The sequence below is a fragment of the Hyaena hyaena genome, unplaced genomic scaffold, assembly GCF_003009895.1.
Source record: "Hyaena hyaena isolate Hyena2069 unplaced genomic scaffold, ASM300989v1 scaffold_1087, whole genome shotgun sequence".
Taxonomy (NCBI): Eukaryota; Metazoa; Chordata; class Mammalia; order Carnivora; family Hyaenidae; genus Hyaena; species Hyaena hyaena.
Genome location: NW_024081700.1, coordinates 283,718 through 304,204, shown reverse-complemented (window position 1 = coordinate 304,204; position 20,487 = coordinate 283,718). Strand labels below are relative to the sequence as shown.

Below are 20,487 nucleotides of genomic sequence, written 5' to 3'. Positions count from 1 at the left end.
TCTTGATTCATTTATCCACACCCCGTGTACTTCCTCCCTTCCCACGTGATTTTAGAGCAAATCTTAGAGGTCACATTCTTTCATTTCGATGTCATTATATTCATGGTCTCTGTCTGGAGAGGATCGTGGCCTTGTGTCTCTAAAGATAAAAACCATTGTCACAAAATAACAATAATTCCTTAATATCAAATATCCAAATGTTCATATGGCTTTTTAAATTTTTTTATTTTTGTATAAAATTTTTTTTGAGTAAGCTCTATGCCCAGCGTAGGGCCTGAACTCAACCCCAACATCAGGAGTCCCACACTCCACCAACTGAGCCAGCCAGATGCCCCATGGTTTTTTAGAAACAGTTTGTTTGGACCCAGGATCCAGATAAGTTTACATATCACAAATGGTAGCTGGTGTTTTCAGTCTCCCTTCACTTATGCATTCCCTTCCTGCAGTCTGTAGAAAACCCTGGGCTGTGTGTCTGGCAGCTGCTGTGTGGTGCAGCCCTCACCTCTGAGGCTCCCTGAAGGTCGGGTGAGATTTTCTGTTGTCCCTAAGACTTCAGAGATGGCGCTATGTTCTCCCACCAGGAGATGAGCATGTCCGATTCTCCCTGGGATGCTGGTAGCCCGTGATACCCAGTTCCCAGATCCACGCAGTCATGAGGTGGTGGCATGGCAAAAAAAAAAATCTGTCATCTTCTCCATTGGAAGGCTGGAGTACTTCTGTAAAGAGAAACTCCTCCTTGCTTGCTACGTGGTATAGGAGAGCCAGGATAAGTACCCAATTCTTTCCATATATTTACTCCTCAGAATAATGAGTTGGGTCAATGGCATCCTCCAATGGCAGGTGATTAATTTTGCTTCCTCTTTACGGGCACCTGGGTGGTTCAGTCGGTTGAGCATCTGACTTCAGCTCAGGTCATGATCTCATAGTTCATGAGTTTGAGCCTCGCATTGGGCTCTGTGCTGACACCTCAGAGCCTGGAGCCTGCTTCAGATTCTGTGTCTCCCTCCCTCTCTCTCTCTCTGCCCCTCTCCTGCTTGCTCTCTGTCTCAAAAATAAACATTTAATACAATTAAAAAATTTTTTGCTTCCTTTCTGTTCATTTATCTTTTTTTTTTTTTTTTTTTTTACTGTTGTATTTGTATTTAGTGCATTCTAGCATTTATCCTTGTTGATGTTCAAAATGTTTCATTCTTAGCCAATGGGAACATCTTCAGATCGGCTCCATGGCCACCTGAGCTGTTTGATCAAGCCCTCACTGGCTGCATTTCCTGACCCCTCCCTATACTCTGCCATATCTCAGGGTCCTTGAATGAGCATGGTCTTTGAAGGCCACGTTCTGGGGGCAAGGATTACTCATTGCTAATGGGCTGGCACTGTTCCTAGACATTTTTAGTGGACAGCAAGTGGTGCGGCTTACTAGTTAGAGATAGAGTATCACATTTCCATTCAGACTCAGGACTTTCTCGCTGCTTCTCTGTGTTTGGATCTTCTTCCTCAGGAGTGTCTTGGTTCCTGGGACCAGTAGCCTCACAGTATGACTGCAGAACGACTTGCTAGCTTCTCACGTGTTGTTCCTTAGTAGCCAGCTCCAGGGGAACACGCTGAACATTCTAAGTGGTTTGAAAGTCATTTGTAATAGTCGAAGCCAATGCTTGGAGACACATTCAGGTTTATTTATTTCATTGTATTTTCAATTTGGGGGATTTCCTTTTTGTATAGTTTGGATTTATAACTACAAAAATATTTACATGGGTCCAAATCTACGAGTAAAGGAACATTTAAAGGAATCTAGAACTGTTGTCATAGGCCAGGCTTATGTCTCTTTCACACTCAGTGAAACAAATAAGAATATGAAAGTTAATTTTGTCACTTCATAAGCAATCTTGTAGAAAGTGTCTTTACTACTGTTGTTTTTACGTAGATGTTCACACGGAAGCAGTGCAAGCAGCTTTGGCCAAATACAAGGAGAGGAAGATGCCTATGCCTTCAAAGAGACGTTCTGTTCTTGTGCACTCGGCTGTGGAGACCTACACGCCTCCAGGTAGGGACAGACTGTTGGGAATGGCGTCTGAGGGTGCCACACAGCCCTGCATCATAACCTTCCTTTCCCCTTGAGTTGGAATATCCTCCTGACCTGTATGTAGGAAAGATTTGGAAAAACTGGAGATTAAAAATGTTTGTATATGTGCAGTATTCCTTACTGAAAATCTGTGGTGTACGCAGTGTAGCTCTTACCCAAGTCGGTACTCGTTTTCTGTAGGACTTTTGGGTAGATTTTAATTCTTTTACTAAGATGCTATTCGTGCCTTTAAGTAAAGAGAAGAACCAAAAATAAACCCTTACTAGAATACTAAAGTTCCCTGATTTAAGAATTTTAAAATTTTTCTCATCTTATTATTGATTTTTTACTGTATTGTTACCAGGCCTTAAATGGGAGAGTATAAGGCAATTTGGAGGATTTTAAAAATGTCTTTTATTATTTTTTTATTTTTTATTATTTTTTATTATTTTTTATTTATTTTTGTTGTCATTACCATTAGAAATGAAAACTTTCACCTGGAGTTTCTCTTCAGCAGCAAGGTCGCTAAACTGAACCAGCTGTGGCCAGTGTGTGGCGCCTTCTGCCACCTCTGTTTAAGTCATGAAACTGGTAACATGAGTTTTGGTTTGATGACATAGTGAAAACCAGACACACCAGAGTTATAAGATATTTTAGTGGTTTTGGTAACACTTCCTTTCTACAGAAAAGAAAAAGTTCATATTGTTGAAAAAAAAATTCTAGAAATAGCTGTCACATGTTTCTACCAAATGTAACTATAGCTAATACCCAATTTTAAAAAGCTTTTTAATAATTGTGTAACTCATAATAAATTGCACAGTTATGGTGACTTGATAGAACCTTTATTAACAGTTAATTTTATTGACTGAAGCAGATGTGTTGGGGAAGGAATTCTTTTCGGAGCTCATTGCTGCTGCCCCTAAGAGGACACAGGTAGATGGGGTGAGGCCCCATCACCACTGCGCTGACTTGGGCCATGTGTCAGGGTTGTGTGGGGTGTTCACTTAGATGAACACTCGACACTTGGGGTCTTCTTTGACATTTGGGACTCCACCAAGGAATGTGCTGAAGCCATTTAGGGCTCGGGGTGGTCTTCACTCCCAGCGTCTGGTGTCCACAGACAGTTCTCTGGGGAAAGCTGGAGTCCAGAAACCAGTTTCCCAGGTAGGGCTCCTTGGATCTGACAGTCGGGCAAAGGTGGGTTGAGATGACCCCTTGGCCAGGCTGGGGCGTAGCGGTGCAGCTGTACAGAGCTTGCCAAGTGCTGGCCCGGGAGATGCAGGTGCCAGTGTAGGAACTCCACCCTCCTCCCTGACTCATCCCTACATTATGCCTGTCGTCATTATTTTAACCACAGACACGTCATCTGCCTCAGAAGATGAGGGCTCTTTACGGCGACCCGGGCGACTTACCTCCACTCCGCTCCAGAGCCATTCCAACATCGAGCCCTGGCTCGACCGGGTCATTCAGGGCTCGTCCACCTCATCCTCTGCATCCTCCACCTCATCTCACCCGGGAGGGAGACCCGGCGCCGCTCCCAGTGCCGCCGCCACCACCACGCTCACAGGCCCCGCGGCCCACGCCCACATAGGTCAGTAACGAGCTGCCGTGGCCCCTCCAGGACAGGGGTACCTCCACACCCATTGAGAACCACCTTCTCTTTTTCATCTGCAAATGTCTTTTCGGTAACAAAAGTAGTTCTTGATGCTTCTGTGGTTTGGTTATCCCAGACCCTGCGGTGTGTTGCCTGCCCGTGGGCCCCAGACGTGGCAGTGTCTCTTGATGTTACGTCTCCACCTCATGGCAGGTGTAGGGTATATGGTCCTTATATGTGGCCCTGCTTGCTCCTGATGGCCACCCTTAGCCTGCTGCCACTACATTGTCTCCGCCTTTGCTCGTTGTCCTGTGTGCACAGCTGCGGAGCCGTCTGTCGCTCCTGGGGCAGGAGGCCGGGGCTGTGATCATGGCGTAGCCTTTCTTCCTCCACATACCAGGTTAGCCCCTCAACTGGAAAAGAGAGGTCGGGCAAAGCTAAATCATGCAGATGTGTAGATCTTTTCTAAGTCATCCAGTTCTTTCAATTACATTAATCTTAGGAACATTTGGAAACCTTTCATCATTTGAAATCCTGTTTTCTAAACAACGACGAGCTGGCATGTGCAGCTGGTACCTTAACAACAGTATATTCCTCACGTGGTGCTGTCAGTTGCTGTGTTGTTGCAATTAACTTTGCAACCCTTCTCAGCACCCCCTCTTTTCTAGATGTGCAGGGAAGACAGAAAGTCAGGTTCTTTGTAACTTGCCTGAGCTCACACAGCTGGCCTAGCAGTGAAGCCAGGGCTGATGCAGTTTTCTTGATTCCTGTTCATTTTCTTTGCTGTTAGCTGTTCTGCTAAAACTGGAATGGTGCACCAGCCATGCACCCATGATAGGGTACTGTTTTTGGTGTGGTCCCCCCTGCCCCGGTAGGTGTGGGCTCAGGGCCTGAGCTGCCTTGGTGTGAAATCCTGGTCCTCTGGCTGGGCTGGGAGTAAACTGGATGACGTCTCAGCATCCTCTGTGGACACGCCACTGATGCTCTTCACTTTGTATTTGTTGAGTCAGTGCAGGAAATCTGCACATTTCTCTTGAGCTTGCTTCTTCTAACCATGATATAGCCTTCGATGAGAATCCACGACACCTCATTCTGCTTCTGGCACACAGAGAGGCAGCTGTCAAGGCCACTGCGTGGCAGCAGCTGGGGCTCTGCCCCAGAGAAAAGGACCCTTTGGGAAACAGCCGACTCAGCTGTTCAGGCAGCTGTCCTGGACGCCCTGCGCACCCTTCCTCAAGGAGGTTCTCAGGAGATAGCTTGAAAAACAGCTTTCGCACTGACACATTTTTTTTCTCTGTTTGTCATGGTGCTTTGACTTATTGAAACTACACAGGTATCTCCAATGTGAGAAAAACAGTAGTTTTTGAATGTTCTCTTATCTTATTCCTGCTTCCTGATCCTCTGTTCTCTGTGAGAGGGTGTAGGAAGGTAAAACTATATTAGCCATTACTGAGCTGTTGTAAACCCTGCTTCCTGATGGGTCGGAGATAAAAGTGTATCTAGCGTGATAAACTGGCCACAGTTCAAAATGTGTAACTGGGAGCCCTCGACTTCCCAGCAGTTGTGGGGGGTCTTTTAACAAAGCACTTAGCCGTAAGGTGTGTGCGTTCTGTGAAAGGCCCTGGGTGGGAAGGTTTCCAGGGAGATGTGTTACCACTGTGGATGCAAGACCCCTGACTTCGCCAGGTGTGGCCTCTTTTCTCCCATCCCACTCACATGGTCTCTCACATACACATTGTGTGATCAATTCTCGTAAATTTTAAAAATCTTAACTGTGGATTGTAGCCTTCATATACTAAATGATTTCTGGATATAGTGGACTTGAGTTCCTAAATCCAAAAATACTCACCTTCCCTCTGTTATTATAAAAATCATCCTTTTAGTTTTTAGCACTGGAGAGTTCTTCAGTTGGGCTAAGGAAAGAGATACAAAAAGAAGAATGTATTAGGTAAAAAAAAAAAATTGAGGTACAATATATTAGGTAAAGCTAATTTTTAAAAATATGTCATCTTTAGACATAGAGTAAGGAAATCAAATCCATAAAACATTGGATTATAGTTATATATAGTTATAAATATCTATATTTAAAAGTAATACTTCCAGTCATAGTAGTTCATTAAAAGAATTTTTTTAATGTTATTTATTTTTGAGAGAGAGACACAGAGAGTATGAACAGGGGAGGGGCAGACAGAGATGGACACAGAATCCAAAGCAGGCTCCAGGCTCTGAACCGTCAGCACAGAGCCTGACACAGGCTCGAACCCATGAACCGTGAGATCATGACCGGAGCCAGAGTCGGATGCTTGGGATGCTTAACCGACTGAGTCACCCATGCGCCCCTATAGTAGTTCATTTTTATTTTGAATGTTGTTTATTTTTATGTGGTGATTTTAAAACTGCTTTGTAGTTAAGATTACCATTTATGCCTTTCTTCATGAATAATGTTAAAATCATGTATTCTTTTTGCTAGACTTGGAAGAGTAGGGAAATTTCTTTCTATATGGAAAGAACTTGGTGATAGGCAAACTTTAAAATGGTAATTTCATCGACATCATGCTTTTTCAAGGATTGTGACAACTCTGTCATTAAATTGGATTTTTCCAAATGGTTTTTTCCACTGTGTAAATCATGAGTTTGGGGTTTGCTTCCATATAATTTCATCTTTCTACATATTTACAAAAGATTTTAGTTTGCATTCTGCCTGGGAAGTGAAAGGATAGGTAAACGATAGGAGCTGAAAGGTCAGAAGCACCAGAGTGGGGCACACTCATGCTCACGCCTCAGCCGCCTGCAGCCAGCCGGTGTTCCAACAGATACAGGTGCTATATGATAAAGATCCGACCCCAAAATGTGCATTCCGACAATGGGGAGTGATTTTAAACATTTCTACAGTCTAACGTCATTTGTCTTTAACCGTGATATTAATGCCTTCTGCTCTGAGAACTTGACTGAGGTCCTAATAGTGAGGTGTGTTGACCTAGCGTCGGGGATAATTTTTATCTTTGTAGGCTTATTCTTTGAAGCCTCTAAAGGTCTTTGTCTTTGTGGCATTTAACATACTTCCTGGGGGAAGTGAGGGATAGTTTTTGGAACCTGGCTATTTTTTTCCTAATACAACAAAAATGGTCCAATGACAATTGATTTAAAATGTGTTTCTGCTTCATTGAAATTTCTTTTTTTTAAATAGAAATTTTATTTTATTTTATTTTATTTTATTTTTTACAAATAGTTTATTGTCCAGTTGGTTTCCATATAACACCCAGTGCTCATCCCCACAAGTGCCCTCCTCCATGCCCATCTCCCCTCCCCCCCACACCCATCAGTCTTCAGTTCATTGAAATTTCTAAGTAACTCATTGCAGGCAGCTGTGAAGGGCAGGTTCGCCCGCGCCTGCCAGTGCACTGTCGTTGGGTGTTCTGGCTGAGGTTCCTCCGGGAACCAAGCAGCGCACGGGACACAGCCTTCCATGGGCCGTGCCTGGGAGATCAGAGTTCACAGGGTCCTGTTGCTTCTTGGTCAACCAGAAAAAAAATTAATCGGAATACCACATCCCTTGCTTCGAGCTCAGCTAGTGAAACTTTAGCTCATTGCGGTTTAAAGAGGAGCTTAACAGCCACTTTTATTTGGGGTTTGTTTTTCCAAAGCAGATCTGCACCCTGCCCCTCCCGATGTCACCACGGGTCTCGTGTCGCACTGTGAGCGTCCGCAGCTGGCTTCTGTGAGAGGCGTCCCTCGGGGCTACAGCGGCAGCGTCCTGGAGACCGCAGGGGGTGAGCATGCCTCTCTTTCTCCTCGTGAGCAGCGGAGCACAGGCTGTCTCTTCAGCTAGTGAATGTCGCTTTAGTGGATTTGCTTTAGCAAGCCTGAGCCAGCCGCCAGTTACTGCCCTTCAGCGCGTGTGAACTGAGGCCGGCTGTGTGCTGGCTGTTACCGCAGAGAGCGGCAGGGGAGGAACAGTCCAGAGCCCCTGGAGTTGGGCGGATAGGGAACAAGAAGAGCAGGGAGGAGAAAGCCTCCACATTTAAACCGGTGCCCAAGGAGTTCGGGTCTCTAAAACAGGGGAACGCGAGGCCATGGCAGCCCCTCTGTTGGACTCTGTGCGGCCTCAGTGTGAGAGCAGCCTGGCCTGACACGCCAGTGCCTGTGGCCCCGTGCACACAGTCTGAGAAACGGGCGCCGCAGAAGTCAGGGTTTCAGACGTGCAGGTCAGAAAGACCGTGATCTTCACAGCGTCCTCATTTACACCATTTCCTTTTGAAACAGTTTCCAATGTCTTTTATCAAAATCATGTGAAGTTTTTTCCCCCAGTGTATCAGATTTGAATTGCAGAAAACTCCGGGGGATCTTAGATAAGGCTTCAATACATGTTTGGATACTCCTAAGTAATAGATCAAATTTTGTCAAGGTCTTTTACCTCCTTACCCAGATGCAACAGGAAAATACTGAGTCAACATGAAGCTGGCTGTTGGGTACAGCCATAGATTTTTTTTTAAATTTGATTATAGTTTTTAAAAGTTCAAGAGCGGGGCGCCTGGGTGGCTCAGTCGGTTAGACGACCGACTTTGGCTCAGGTCATGATCTCATAGTCTGTGAGTTTGAGTCCTGAGTCGGGCTCAGAGCCTGGAGCCTGTTTCAGATTCTGTGTCTCCCTCTCTTTCTGCCCTTCCCCCATTCACATTCTGTCTGTCTCTCTCTCAAAATGAAATAAACATTAAAAAAATTTTTTTAAAAAGAGTCTCATATTTAAAAAAAAAAAAAAGAAAAAGTTCAAGAGCTTAGGGGAGCCTGGGTGGCTCAGTTGTTTACGTGTCTGACTTCAGCTCTGGTCATGATCTCATAGTCTGTGGGTTCAGGCCCCGCGTCGGGCTCTGTGCTGACAGCTCAGAGCCTGGAGCCTGCTTTAGAATCTGTGTCTCCCTCTCTTTCTACCCCTCCCCTGCTCACACTGTCTCTCTCTCTCTCTCAAAAATAAATAAACATTAAAAATTTTTTTTTAAAAGTTCAGGAGCTTAGTTGAATTATAATTGTCATGTCATCAACTGCACATACTTGAAGGATACAATTTTATAAGTTTTATTGTTTAAAATTTTTTTTAAAAGTTTATTTTGTGGGCGGAGAGAGAAAGAGAGAGAGAAAATGAGGTAGGGGAGGGGCAGGGAGAGGGGGAGAGAGAGAATCCCATGTAGGTTCCATGCTGTCAGTGCAGAGCCCGACATGGGACTCAAACTGACAAATCATGATCATGACCTGAACTGAAATCAGGAGTCGGGCCCTTAATCAACTGAGCCTCCCATGTATCCCTAATTTTATAAGTTTTAAAATTTGTATATACCGGTGACACCATGCCTGTGATCAAGATAGTAAACACATCCAGCATTCCTGAAAGTTTCCTTGTGTTCTTTTGTAATACCTCCCTTCTACTCATTTTGGCTTCTGCCATGCTTTAGGCAACCACTGATTTATTTCCTGACACTATAAATCAGTTTTCATTTTTTGGAATTTTATATAAATCGAATCATGCAGTTTTTAATTTTTGTTATGTGGCTTCTGCCACTCTACATAAGTATTTTGAGATATGTTCATGTTTTTGGATGTATCAATAGGTCGTACCTTTTACTGATAAGTAGTATTTCATTTTATGGATGTACCACACTTTATCTGTCCACCTGTTGATAGATATTTGGGTTGCCTCAAGTTTCTGGCTATTACAAATAAAACTATGAGTATTCTTATACAAGTTTTTGTGTAGAAGTATTCTTTCATTTCTTTTGGGTCAATACCTACAAATAGAATGGTTGGATCATAACAAAAACAAAGGTGGAATAAAGAACTTTCCAGACATAAAAAAAAAAAAAAAAAAAGAATGGTTGGATCATATAGTAGATTTATGCTTAACTTTCTAAGAAATTACCAAACGGGTTTCCAAAGTGGTTGTACCATTTCACATTCGCATCATGGGTGATGAGAGTTCTGGCTCCTCTACATCCTTGCCTGCAGCTGGGATTATTGGCCTGTTAGTTTTAACCACCCTTCTGGGTGTGTGGAGGTGTCTGATTGTAGTGTTAATTAGCATCTCCCTAAACACTGAGGAAGTGGAGCATCTTTTCATGTGTTTGTTTGCGATCTGTATGTCTTTTTAGAAGCATCTGTTCAGATCTTTTGCTTATTTTTTTTCTGTGATGTTTTCTTGGTAAATTTTGAGAGTTCTTTATATGTTCTAGATTCAAGTTCTTTATCAGGTATGTAATTTGGATTTTCTCACAGCCTGTGGCTTGCGTTTTTTTAAATTCTCTTAATAATGACTCTCAAAGAGTAGAAATTACTAATTTTATGAAGTCCAGTTCACCTGTGTTTTCTTTTATAGATCCTACTTTTGTGTCATTTCTAAGATATATTTTCCTAACCCAAAGTCATAAAGGTTTTCTATGTTTTCTCCTAGAATTTTATAGCTTTAGGTCTTATATGTAGATGTCTGGTCCATTTTGAGTTAATTTTAATATAAGTACAAGGTATGAATCAGAGCCTTGTTTTTGCATGTGGATGTCCAGCTGTTTCGGCCTCATTTGTTCTAAAGCCCATTCTGTCCCCACTGAGGTCCGTTGGCATCTCTTATGAAAATTGGCGGACCATACACGAGAAAGATCTGTTCCTGGCTCTCTCTGCTGCCCTGTGGTGTGTTTGTCCATCCTTACACCAGTACCACACCATCATGGTTACTGTGCTTTTATAACAGATCTTGAAATCATGCAGTTTGTCTTCAAACTTTAACTTTTCATTTTAAAATTTGCTTTGGCTATTTCAGCTCCTTTGCATTTGGATATATATTTTTAAATGTTTCTACCAAAATTCCTGCAGGATCTTGATTGATATTTTATTGACTCTGTAGATCACTTTGGAGAGAATTAGCATCTTAATAGTATATATTTCAGTTGATAAATACAGTATATCTCTCCATTTATTTGGCTCTTATAAAAACTTTAACAGCATTGTTTTGTAACATTTAATATACAGGTATTGTACCTATTTTGTTAAAATTATTCCGAAATAGGTTATATTTTTTCACACTATTGTAGATAGTATTTTAAATTTTACAGTAGTTTATTACCAGTCTATAGAAATGCATTTGGTTTTTGTATTGTATTTTGGTTGTGTTCTTATTAGTTCCAGTAGTTTTTTTTGGTAGATTCCTTAAGATTCTATGTTTGACCATATTGTGTATGAATATGTTTTTAATGTTCTTTACAAATTATTTGTCTTTAGGAACATTTATTTTTCTGGCTTTATTGCAATGTGTGTAAGATTTCCAGTTGTGTCAGTAAGAAATGTTGAAAGTGAATATGACTTGCCTTGTTTCCAACTGTAAGGGGAAAGCATCCACGTTTTCATGTTTCAATTGTGACGTTAATCGTGGGTGCTCTTCATTAGAAAGTTCCCTTTTTTCGGGGCGCCCAGGTGGCTTAGTCGGTTAGGCATCTGACTTTCGCTCAGGTCATGATCTCGCGGTTCGTGGGTTCGAGCCCCGTGTCAGGCTCTGTGCTGACTGCCAGCTCAGAGCCTGGAGCCTGTTTCAGAGTCTGTCACTCCCTCTCTCTCTGACCCTCCCCTGTTCATGCTGTCTCTCTCTCTCCTAGAAGTAAATAAATAAAACATTAAAAAAAAAAAAAAAAAAAAAAAGAACGCTTTTTCCCTGATTTCCTGAAAATTTTTATCATGGCTTTAGTTAAATGATTTTTTAAATCTATTAAAATCACATGTGGTTTTTCTTTCATAGTTTGTAGTTTGTTCCATGGATGTAGTAAATTTCATTAATGTTTGAATTTCAATGGTGTAGTAAATTTCATTGATTTTTGAATGTTAAACCAAAGTTATATTCTCAGGATAAACCCTACTTGATTATCATGCATAATTTTTTTCTGTATCATGGATTTGATTTGCTAACATTTTTAATTTTTTTTTTTTTTGAGTGAGAGAGAGAGAGAGAGAGAGAGAGCATGTGTGTAAGTGGGGGAGAGACAGAGAGAGAGAGACTCCCAAGCAGGCTCCGTGCTGTCAGTGCAGAGCCCGATGTGAGGCTCATTTCTCATGAACTATGAGATCATGGACCTGAGCTGAAATCAGGAGTCAAACACTTAACTGACTGAGCCACCCAGGCACCCTGATTTGCTAATATTTTTTATTAAGGATTTTGTGTCTGTTCAAGATACATAGTAGCCTGTCGTTTTGGTTTTATTTTTTTCTTGTAATATCTTTGTCTGGTCTTGGTATCAGGATAATGCTCACCTCAAAATGAATTGATAAATGTTCCTCCTTCTTCTAATTTCTAATCAGAAAACATGAATTTTTCTATTCTTGAATCAGTTTTGTGTCTTTGAAGGAACTTGTTCATTTCATCTATGCTCTCCAATTTAGGCATAATTTGTTCATAATATTCTTTTATTATTCTCTGAGGTATATGAATTGGTGGTGCTGTCCCTTCTTTTATTTCTGGTATTAGTAATTAGTGTCTTTTCTCTCTCTCTCTCTTTTTAAATAGGCCCCATGCCCATGGTAGAGCTTGAACTCATGACCTTGAGATTGAAAGTCTCATGCTCTATCAACTGAGCCAGCCAGATGCCCCAGTGCTCTCTGTCTTTTTTTCTTGATCATTCTAGCTAGAAAGTTCATTGACTTTTATTTATCTTTCAAAGAACCAGTTTGGGTTTAATTATTTTTTTCTATTATGTTTATTTCTAATCTTATATTTATTCCTTCCTTTTTTCTACTTATTTTCAGTTTACTTTCCTTTTCCTTTTTCCTGACTCTTAGATCATTGAGTTTAGACCTTTCTTGTTTCCTAATGAAAGTATTTAAAACTATAAATATCCTTCTGAGAGCTCTTTTAGTATCTCACATATTTTGATACGTTCTTTTCCTTTTTAAAATTCAATTCTAGGTGTGCCTGGGGGCTCAGTTGGTTAAGCATCCGACTTCGGCTCAGGTCATGATCTCGTGGTTTGTGGGTTCAAGCCCTGTATTGGATTGTGTGCTGGCAGCTCAGAGCCTGGAACCTGTTTCAGATTCTGTGTCTCCTTCTCTCTCTGCCCCTCCCCCACTCATGTTCTGTCTCTCTGTCTCAAAAATAAATAAAATAAAATAAAATTCTAGGGGCGCCTGGGTGGCTTAGTCGGTTAAGCGTCTGACTTTCGCTTAGGTCGTGATCTCGCGGTTCGTGGGTTCGAGCCCCGCGTCGGGCTCTGTGCTGACTGCCAGCTCAGAGCCTGGAGCCTGTTTCAGTCTGTGATTCCCTCTCTCTCTGACCCTCCCCTGCTCACGCTGTCTCTCTCTCTCTCTCTCCTAGAAATAAATAAAATATTTAAAAAATAAATAAATAAAATAAAATTCTAGATATTTAAAAAATTCTCTCATGCTTTCCATTTTGACCCATGATTTATTTAGAAGTATGTTGTTTAATTTCAACAGATTTCCAAATATTTCAGGTATATATCTCTTATATATATTGTATAACTCAACTCCTTCTAAATATATTGAAACTTTAATGGCCTAGAACATGGTCTGTTGCTATGAGTGTTATACTTGAAAATAATGTTGTTGGGTAACTTTCCTGTGAATGAACGTTATATCCAGTTGGTTGATATTTTAGTTTGAGTCTTCTCTAGCCTTACGGATTTTCTGCATACTTTCTCTATAACTTGCTGAAAGGGGTATTGAATTTCCAACTATAATTGTGGATTGTCTGTTCCTTTAGATCTGTCACTTTGTGTTTTGTGTATTTTGAAGTTCTGTCATTACGTGCATACATATTTAAAATTGTTATGTCTTGATGAATTGGCTGCTTTATCATTATAAAATGATCCTTTGTGATATTTCTTATTCTGAAATTTTCTTTGTTATTATTATGGCTGCCTTCAGCTATTCTACTAGTATTAGTTACATGACAAATCTTTTTATCCTTTTACTTTTACCCTACCTTTTAACTTAAAATGTATTTCTTATAATTAGTGTTTTATTCATCCTTGCACTTTCTCTAAGCAGACAACCATTTACTTCAGTGGAGTCTTTGGACCATTTATAGTCAGTTTTAATTAGCTATTTGGTTGGTTTTAAATCTATGATCCTGCTCTATTTTCTGTTTCGCACATCTGTTAATTTCATTCCCTTTCCTCATTTCTTTTGGTTTATGTTCTATTCTCTTTCTCTCTCTTTCTCTCTTGTTAGTGGTTTCTGTATGATTTACAGTATGCATCTTTACGTCATCACTCTATGCCTTCACATAATATTATACTGCCTCAATGTGGCAAAGATCATCTTTTTAGTCAATGTTACTGGGACCATTGAAAGCTAGTTGGGAAAAGTTAACCTTAGATTCTTTCCCCCACACCATTGAAAAAAGGCAAACCCAAAAAGAATCCGATATCTAAACAAAAGAGTGAAGAATAAAAGGAAAAAAATTGATGAATTTTCTTTAACCTGGTTATAGGTAAAGGCTTTCTAAATTTAATTTAATTTTTGAATGTTAAACCAAAGGTATAGTCTCAGGATAAACCCTACTTGGTTATCATGCATAATTTTATCTGTAATATGAATTTGATTTCCTGCCTTTTTTTTTTTTTTTTGAGTGAGAGAGCACATATGTGAGCAGGGGAGGTACTAAGAGAGAGGAAATCCCAAGCAGGCTCCAGGTTCTGAGCTGTCAGCACAGAGCCCGACACAGTGCTCGAACCCATGAACCATGAGATCATGACCTGAGCTGAAATCAAGAGTTGGACGCTTAACCAACTGAGCCACCCAGATGCCTCGAAGCTAAAAAAAAAAAAAAAAAAAAAAGTCTTTACGAAAATATCTCCGTAAAGAAAATATCCCCATAGAGAGTCACAAGAATTGACAGACTAGGAGTAACTATTTACAGTGTGAGTGATAGAGGTCTGATATTTCTAATATAAAACAGACTTTTCAAAATAGGAGGAGAATACCCTAAATCCTATGAATTGCCAGTCAGCAAACTATGACATATGGACTGGCATCCTGCTTTGGCAAATAAGGTTTTACTGGGACATGGCCATGCCTACCCATTCCCATGTCATCTATGCTGCTTTTGCCCCAGAATGGCAGAGTAGGGTATTTGCAACCAAGACTGTGCCCACTGCCCGAATGTTTCCTATCTAGCTCTTTAAGAAAAATTTGCCAACTCCTAGTATAGGAAAATGGGCAAAAAATATGAACAGCCAATTCATAAGAAGATCTAAAAATAACTCTTGACGGGGCGCCTGGGTGGCTTAGTCGGTTAAGCGTCCGACTTTCGCTTAGGTCATGATCTCGCGGTTCATGGGTTCGGGCCCCGCGTCGGGCTCTGTGCTGACTGCCAGCTCAGAGCCTGGAGCCTGTTTCAGTCTGTGACCCCCTCTCTCTCTGACCCTCCCCTGCTCACGCTGTCTCTCTCTCTCTCCTAGAAATAAATAAAAAACATTTAAAAAATAATTAAAAAAAATAAAAATAAAAATAACTCTTGAACATCATGTTCAGCCTTTTTTTTATATATATATAATTACAGAAATACTGTTGGTTAGTTAAACCTCTTTGGAATAGAAATTGGTAAAATATATATAGGTACTTACGTTTGGATCCAGCGGGGCCAACGTGGGAATTTACCCTGAACACACATTTCCAAAACTAAGGAAATACATGTACACAAAGTAATTCTTTGTAGCACTACTTACAGTTGTACAATATTGGAAACTATGTAGCTCTCCAAGCCTCACAAATTGGTTGAATATGCCAGAAATAATGAGAAAGCTTTTCATGACTTGGAATGAGGTGTCTTTCCAGGAGACAGTTGTGTGGAAAAGCCGGAAGTAGAAGAGCGGTTCTGGTACGCCACCGTTTGTGTGAGAACCGAGGGAGCGTAACAAAGCGTGTGTCTGTGTAGCAGGGGCGCTGGGAGGGCAAGCCAGAAAGCAGTGAGGCTGGTCCCCCCAGAGGTGGGGTGGGTGGGTGAGTGGAAGTTCGGTGACACTTGTTTTAGTTTGTCTTAATATAGTTTTGACTTTTAGAAGTTTGTTAGTGTAATACAAAATTCAAAGCATAAACTTGAAATATAGGAAGAGAGAAAAAACCCCTAAAACTGAAAGCAAGTGAAAATAACCCCAGTCATATTCCTGTCAAGTACCATAGCCACATCTGAGGGGGTAATGGGGAGAGAGGCAGAAAAGGTAAGCTGTGAACACAGAACCGGGCCGTATGCCCATAGTCTTGACAAAGTTGGGTATGAACAATGAACAGCAAAGAAATCTTCTTGGTTTTTTTTTTTAATTTATTTATAAATTTTTGAGAGAGAGACAGACAGACAGACAAGAGGGCAGAGAAAGAAAGGGAAAGAGAAAATCCCAAGCAGGCTTCATACTGTCAGCACGGAACCCAATGTGGGGCCCAAACCCACGAACCGTGGGGTCACAACCTGAGACAAAATCAAGAGTCGGGCACTTAACAGACTGAGCCAGCCCCCCAGGGGCCCTGAAATCTTGATTTCTTGCTTGTCTTTTTGTAGAAGTATAGGTTATGCAACTTAGAAATTATTTTATATACATGATTGTATTGAGCAAAGGTGTTGATATTATTGGGAGCCAGGGTTCCTGCTGTGGAGAAAGTCCAAATATGAGTGGGAAAGGCAAGAACCTGTGGAGCAGACTGGGGTTGGAAGTACTGGTGTGGACTCATGGTTCCTGAGATTTGAGTACGTATCTGTTTATGTTTTCTGTGTGCACATGCGCATGGTCGTCGTGTGTCCATGAATACATGCATGCCATATACATAGTGTGCTTTCTAGCTCTGTATTCCAGAGGTGGCAAAAACCCTGTGGTGGCAGTGAGCACACCTAGTGGCCAGATCTTGATCTTCAACATCTTCCTACACGGAAGAATGAGGACTTCTTAGAGAAATAGCTAATTCCAGGGCTGGAGCAGGGTAGCCTAAAATGAATCTGAAGCATCTTATGATAGAATGTAAGGCAGTGCTTTAAAAAAATGATGGGGGCATGTCACAGATCAACTCACATAGGATCCCACTGGCCAAGTCTGGGACAATTTGTACATGAAAATATTAAGAACTATATGCGTTGTAACAACAGAGCAGTCCATGAGTCGCTCCTGATGAGAGAGAGAGAGAGAGAGAGATAGGTAACAGACAGAATGCTGAGTGTTGATGGGTAAATTTAAATGAAGTGCTAAAGTCGGAAAATAATTTTGCAACTATTGCAGTAAAAATTGCTTCTGGCAAGAATGATCCGATGGCCATTAAATGGAGGGAAAAAGTTCTTTGAGGGTTAGGATATTTGTATGGTCTTCAAGTGCCTTCTCACACATTGCATATTAGTTGCAGAAGAAAAAATAGTGACAATCAGTGTATAACCCAGACAGCATTTTGGGTGATGAAAATCTGTCCCTATGAAGACAGGTGGATGTCCCATATATCTGGATATGATAGTTGGGTAGTATTTCAGCCAGGAATGCAGCCCCCCAATTGAATCCTGAGAAAACCTCAAGCAAACTCAAAATGAGGTATATTCTACTTAATAAAACAAAGGAACTATATTCTTTCAAAATGTCAGTGCCCTAAAGGACAAAGAAATGCTCCAGATCAAAGGAGACTAGACAGGTGATGACTAAGTACGGTTCTTGGTTCTAGAACTTGACTGGCTTCAGATTAGAGGACGGGGTTGCTGTAGAAGGATGTCAGGGCATCAGCTGCCACACTTGCCCTTGGACAGCGAGGTGTGTCTGAGGCTCTGGGCCCTGCCTACCTGTCCCCTGCGGCAGTGCGGCCGACCCCTGCCCTTGGCCATCACCCACTGTGTTGACTTTAGAGCACTTACCTCCCTGTCCGCTGTTCTTGTTCCTGCGTGCATGTTTCTGCTTGCTTTCACCCAGCAGGTGGTGAGCTGTCTGAGGACAGACACACAGACTCTTCTCTGTTATATTGCTACTTTACATCTCCCAGAACATCATTTCTTAATAATTACTGAGGCCACCAAAGAACTTTTAGTTTGGGTGGCTTAAATCTCTTGATGTTTATCGTATTAGAAGTTAAAACTAAAGATTTAAAAAATATTTATTAATCAATTTAAAAATAGCATTAAGAAACTCATCACATCCTCATATTTATGAATGAATTTCTAAAATGAAGATTTGGTGCAAAGAATGGGCTTGTTTTCCAGTGTGGCCAGTCTCCCTCGCAGCCAGCATGATGGAAGCACCTGGGCCCTGTGCCTTGTCCCCGTTCAGGCGGCTGTGGCTCACATGATGTGGGGCCTCTGGAAGACTCATCATGTGCTGTGACGAGGAAGGGAGGGCGGTGGCCTCATGAACCCACAAAGGGTTTCTGGACCACTTTGAAAATCACTAGCTTAGAAAAGTTCTAGTGCCTAGAAGGCCTTTAGTAAATATTTGTTGAATGTATTAATGAATTCCAAAGCGGCTGCACGGCAGGGCCAGGCTTGGTTGGATTTATGAGTTCCGGCGTGTTCGTGCAGTTGGTCGCTGGATCCCGTCTCCACATCGTGTCTCCAGAGGGACGGCGAGCTCTGGCCTCATTGCCCCCCTTCCCCTGGCAGGTGTTCCTGTGAACAGCAGAGTGTCCTCCAAAATCCAGCAGCTTCTCAACACCCTGAAGCGGCCGAAGCGCCCTCCCCTGAAGGAGTTCTTTGTGGATGATTTTGAGGAGCTGTTGGAAGGTGAGAGATCTCGGGCGGGCTCCGTGTCTGAACGGGGTGGCTGTCCTGTCCAGGGCTGTGGGCAAATGTGCGTCCTGCGTGGTCGCACTGCGACATTACAGCACAACGAAATGACTCTCCCCTGTGTCCAGCCCTTGTGGTCACCATGTGTCGTAGTGAATTCAGCAGCACGTGTGACTGCTGGCTTTATTTGAACAGGGAAAAAAGCATACCACTCATAGTTAAGGGACTTAACGTTTTTCTGTGCCTCTAATCCAGGGCTTAGTACATGGTTACAAGAATACTCCTAAGGTTTCATTTTATTTACGTTATTTCAATTTTTTTTAAGTAGGCTCCACACCCAACATGGGGCTTGAACTCACAACCCTGAGATTGAGAGTTGCACACTCTACTGATTGAGCCAGCTGGGTGCCCCCATTATTTCATTTTTTTAATTTAAACTTTAAATCTGAAATACTTTTCTTCCCATGGTTTTAAAGTGTGTTTTTGGCATAGTTTTGGCCCTTTTTTCAGAAATCAAGTCACTCATTTATTTTTTTTTTAATTTTTTTAATTTTTAAAATTTTTTTAAATTATTTTTTATTTTTTAAAATATTTATCAAGTCTCTCATTTATTAATGAGATACACATTTAGGAAAAAAGAATATAGATTTGTTTGTAAAAGAAAATGACCAAGAAATAGAAAGAAGTATAAACCTATAGCAAAGGGACAGAAATAAAGCCTAGTACAAGGTGCCAACCATGTACATGTGTCAGCCACGGGACCCACAGCCAGCTTGCCCCTCTGCCCCTCACCTCTGCTGCGCGATGTCCACCCCCCCATCATCACCAGGTGTCTCCTCACTGAGGGTCAGACACAACTTTTAGGGCACAGCTTTCCCCTTTGTCATCAGATAACACCTTTCAGATGCAGAGTTCAGTGGTATAAATGCTGTTCTGGGCAGGTCTTACACGTGGGCAAATGTTGGCTACATGGACACAGGAAACATAATAGATTTTACTTTATTTTTCTCTTTCAACCTGGCGATGGGTGGTTTGCATGTGCGGACTGAAATACAACTCTTCTTACTTCTGTCCTTTATAAGCAGGACCCACGCCTGCTTCTCAGGTGTCATTTGGGTTGGCCACAACCTCACAAAAGCCTCAACGTCACCGCTTCTGTTCTGGGATTGTCCTGGGGGGTTACAGTCACCAGTGGCCATCATTGTCCAGGATGAATGACCATCTGTCCTTTGGTCAGTTGGTCTGTGACAACTATAATGATAAGGAAATCTAGACAAGTTATTGTAATCTTTTTACAAGTGTTTTTTAAGAGAATGTTTAAAAACAGAATGTGTGGATGGTTCTATGAAGTGCTAATTTTTAAATTTCGATTTTGCTTATAGTGCAGCAACCGGATCCAAATCAGCCAAAGCCGGAGGGCAGCCAGATGGTAGTGCTGAAAGGGGAGCCCCTGGCCGTGGGCACTGCCTGGCCACCGTCACTGCTGGCCGCCTTGCAGCGCTGGGGCACGATGCAGCCCAAGGCCCCCTGCCTGACTGCCTTGGACACAGCTGGGAAGGCCGTCTACACCCTCACCTATGGCAAGTGTCAGCAGAAAGCACGTGAGCTCTGGTTTGGCTGTAAAAATGTTCCATGTGTCATGTCATACAACACAGGCATACAGCTTCACGAACACGATAGAGCAATTCCTGAGAAACCAACACCACTGTCAAAACAGTAGAACATTGGCTCCCTCCAGGTGCCTGCACCACTGTCCTACCTCCCAGCAGAGGGAACTACTCGCTGACCGGTGGTGACGGCCACTGCTCTGGTGTCGAGGTTCACATCTATAGATGCATCTCTGAACAAAGGAATTTAGTTTTGTCTACTTTTGAACTTTGTATTTTTGTGTTGGGTATCTTTTGGTTCCATATTATGTTTTTATGTAACAAATCAGAAGCATCTGGCTTGATGCCTCTTTGCAGAGTGAGTGTACTCCTGTAACCAGCACTCGGCTCCAGAGCATCTCTAGGTCTCCAGCCCCGTGTCCCTTCCAGCACGTGCGTCCTCACACTGGCAGTGAACTGTCATATACCTGTGAACGTTGCTTCGCTTGTCTCTCAGTTTCAT

General features: G+C 42.0%; 1 protein-coding gene across 4 annotated transcripts in view; it reads left to right on the top strand.

The window, feature by feature from the left end:
- DIP2A (disco interacting protein 2 homolog A) overlaps positions 1–20,487 on the top strand; it is a 111,161-nt gene that overhangs the window by 42,302 nt on the left and 48,372 nt on the right. For all 4 annotated transcript variants that reach the window (XM_039222143.1, XM_039222142.1, XM_039222144.1 and 1 more), the window contains exons 4-8: positions 1,922–2,041; positions 3,417–3,650; positions 7,301–7,423; positions 18,256–18,375; positions 19,761–19,958. In XM_039222143.1, the coding sequence (XP_039078074.1) occupies positions 1,922–2,041; positions 3,417–3,650; positions 7,301–7,423; positions 18,256–18,375; positions 19,761–19,958 (795 nt within the window). The remainder of the gene's footprint in view (positions 1–1,921; positions 2,042–3,416; positions 3,651–7,300; positions 7,424–18,255; positions 18,376–19,760; positions 19,959–20,487) is intronic.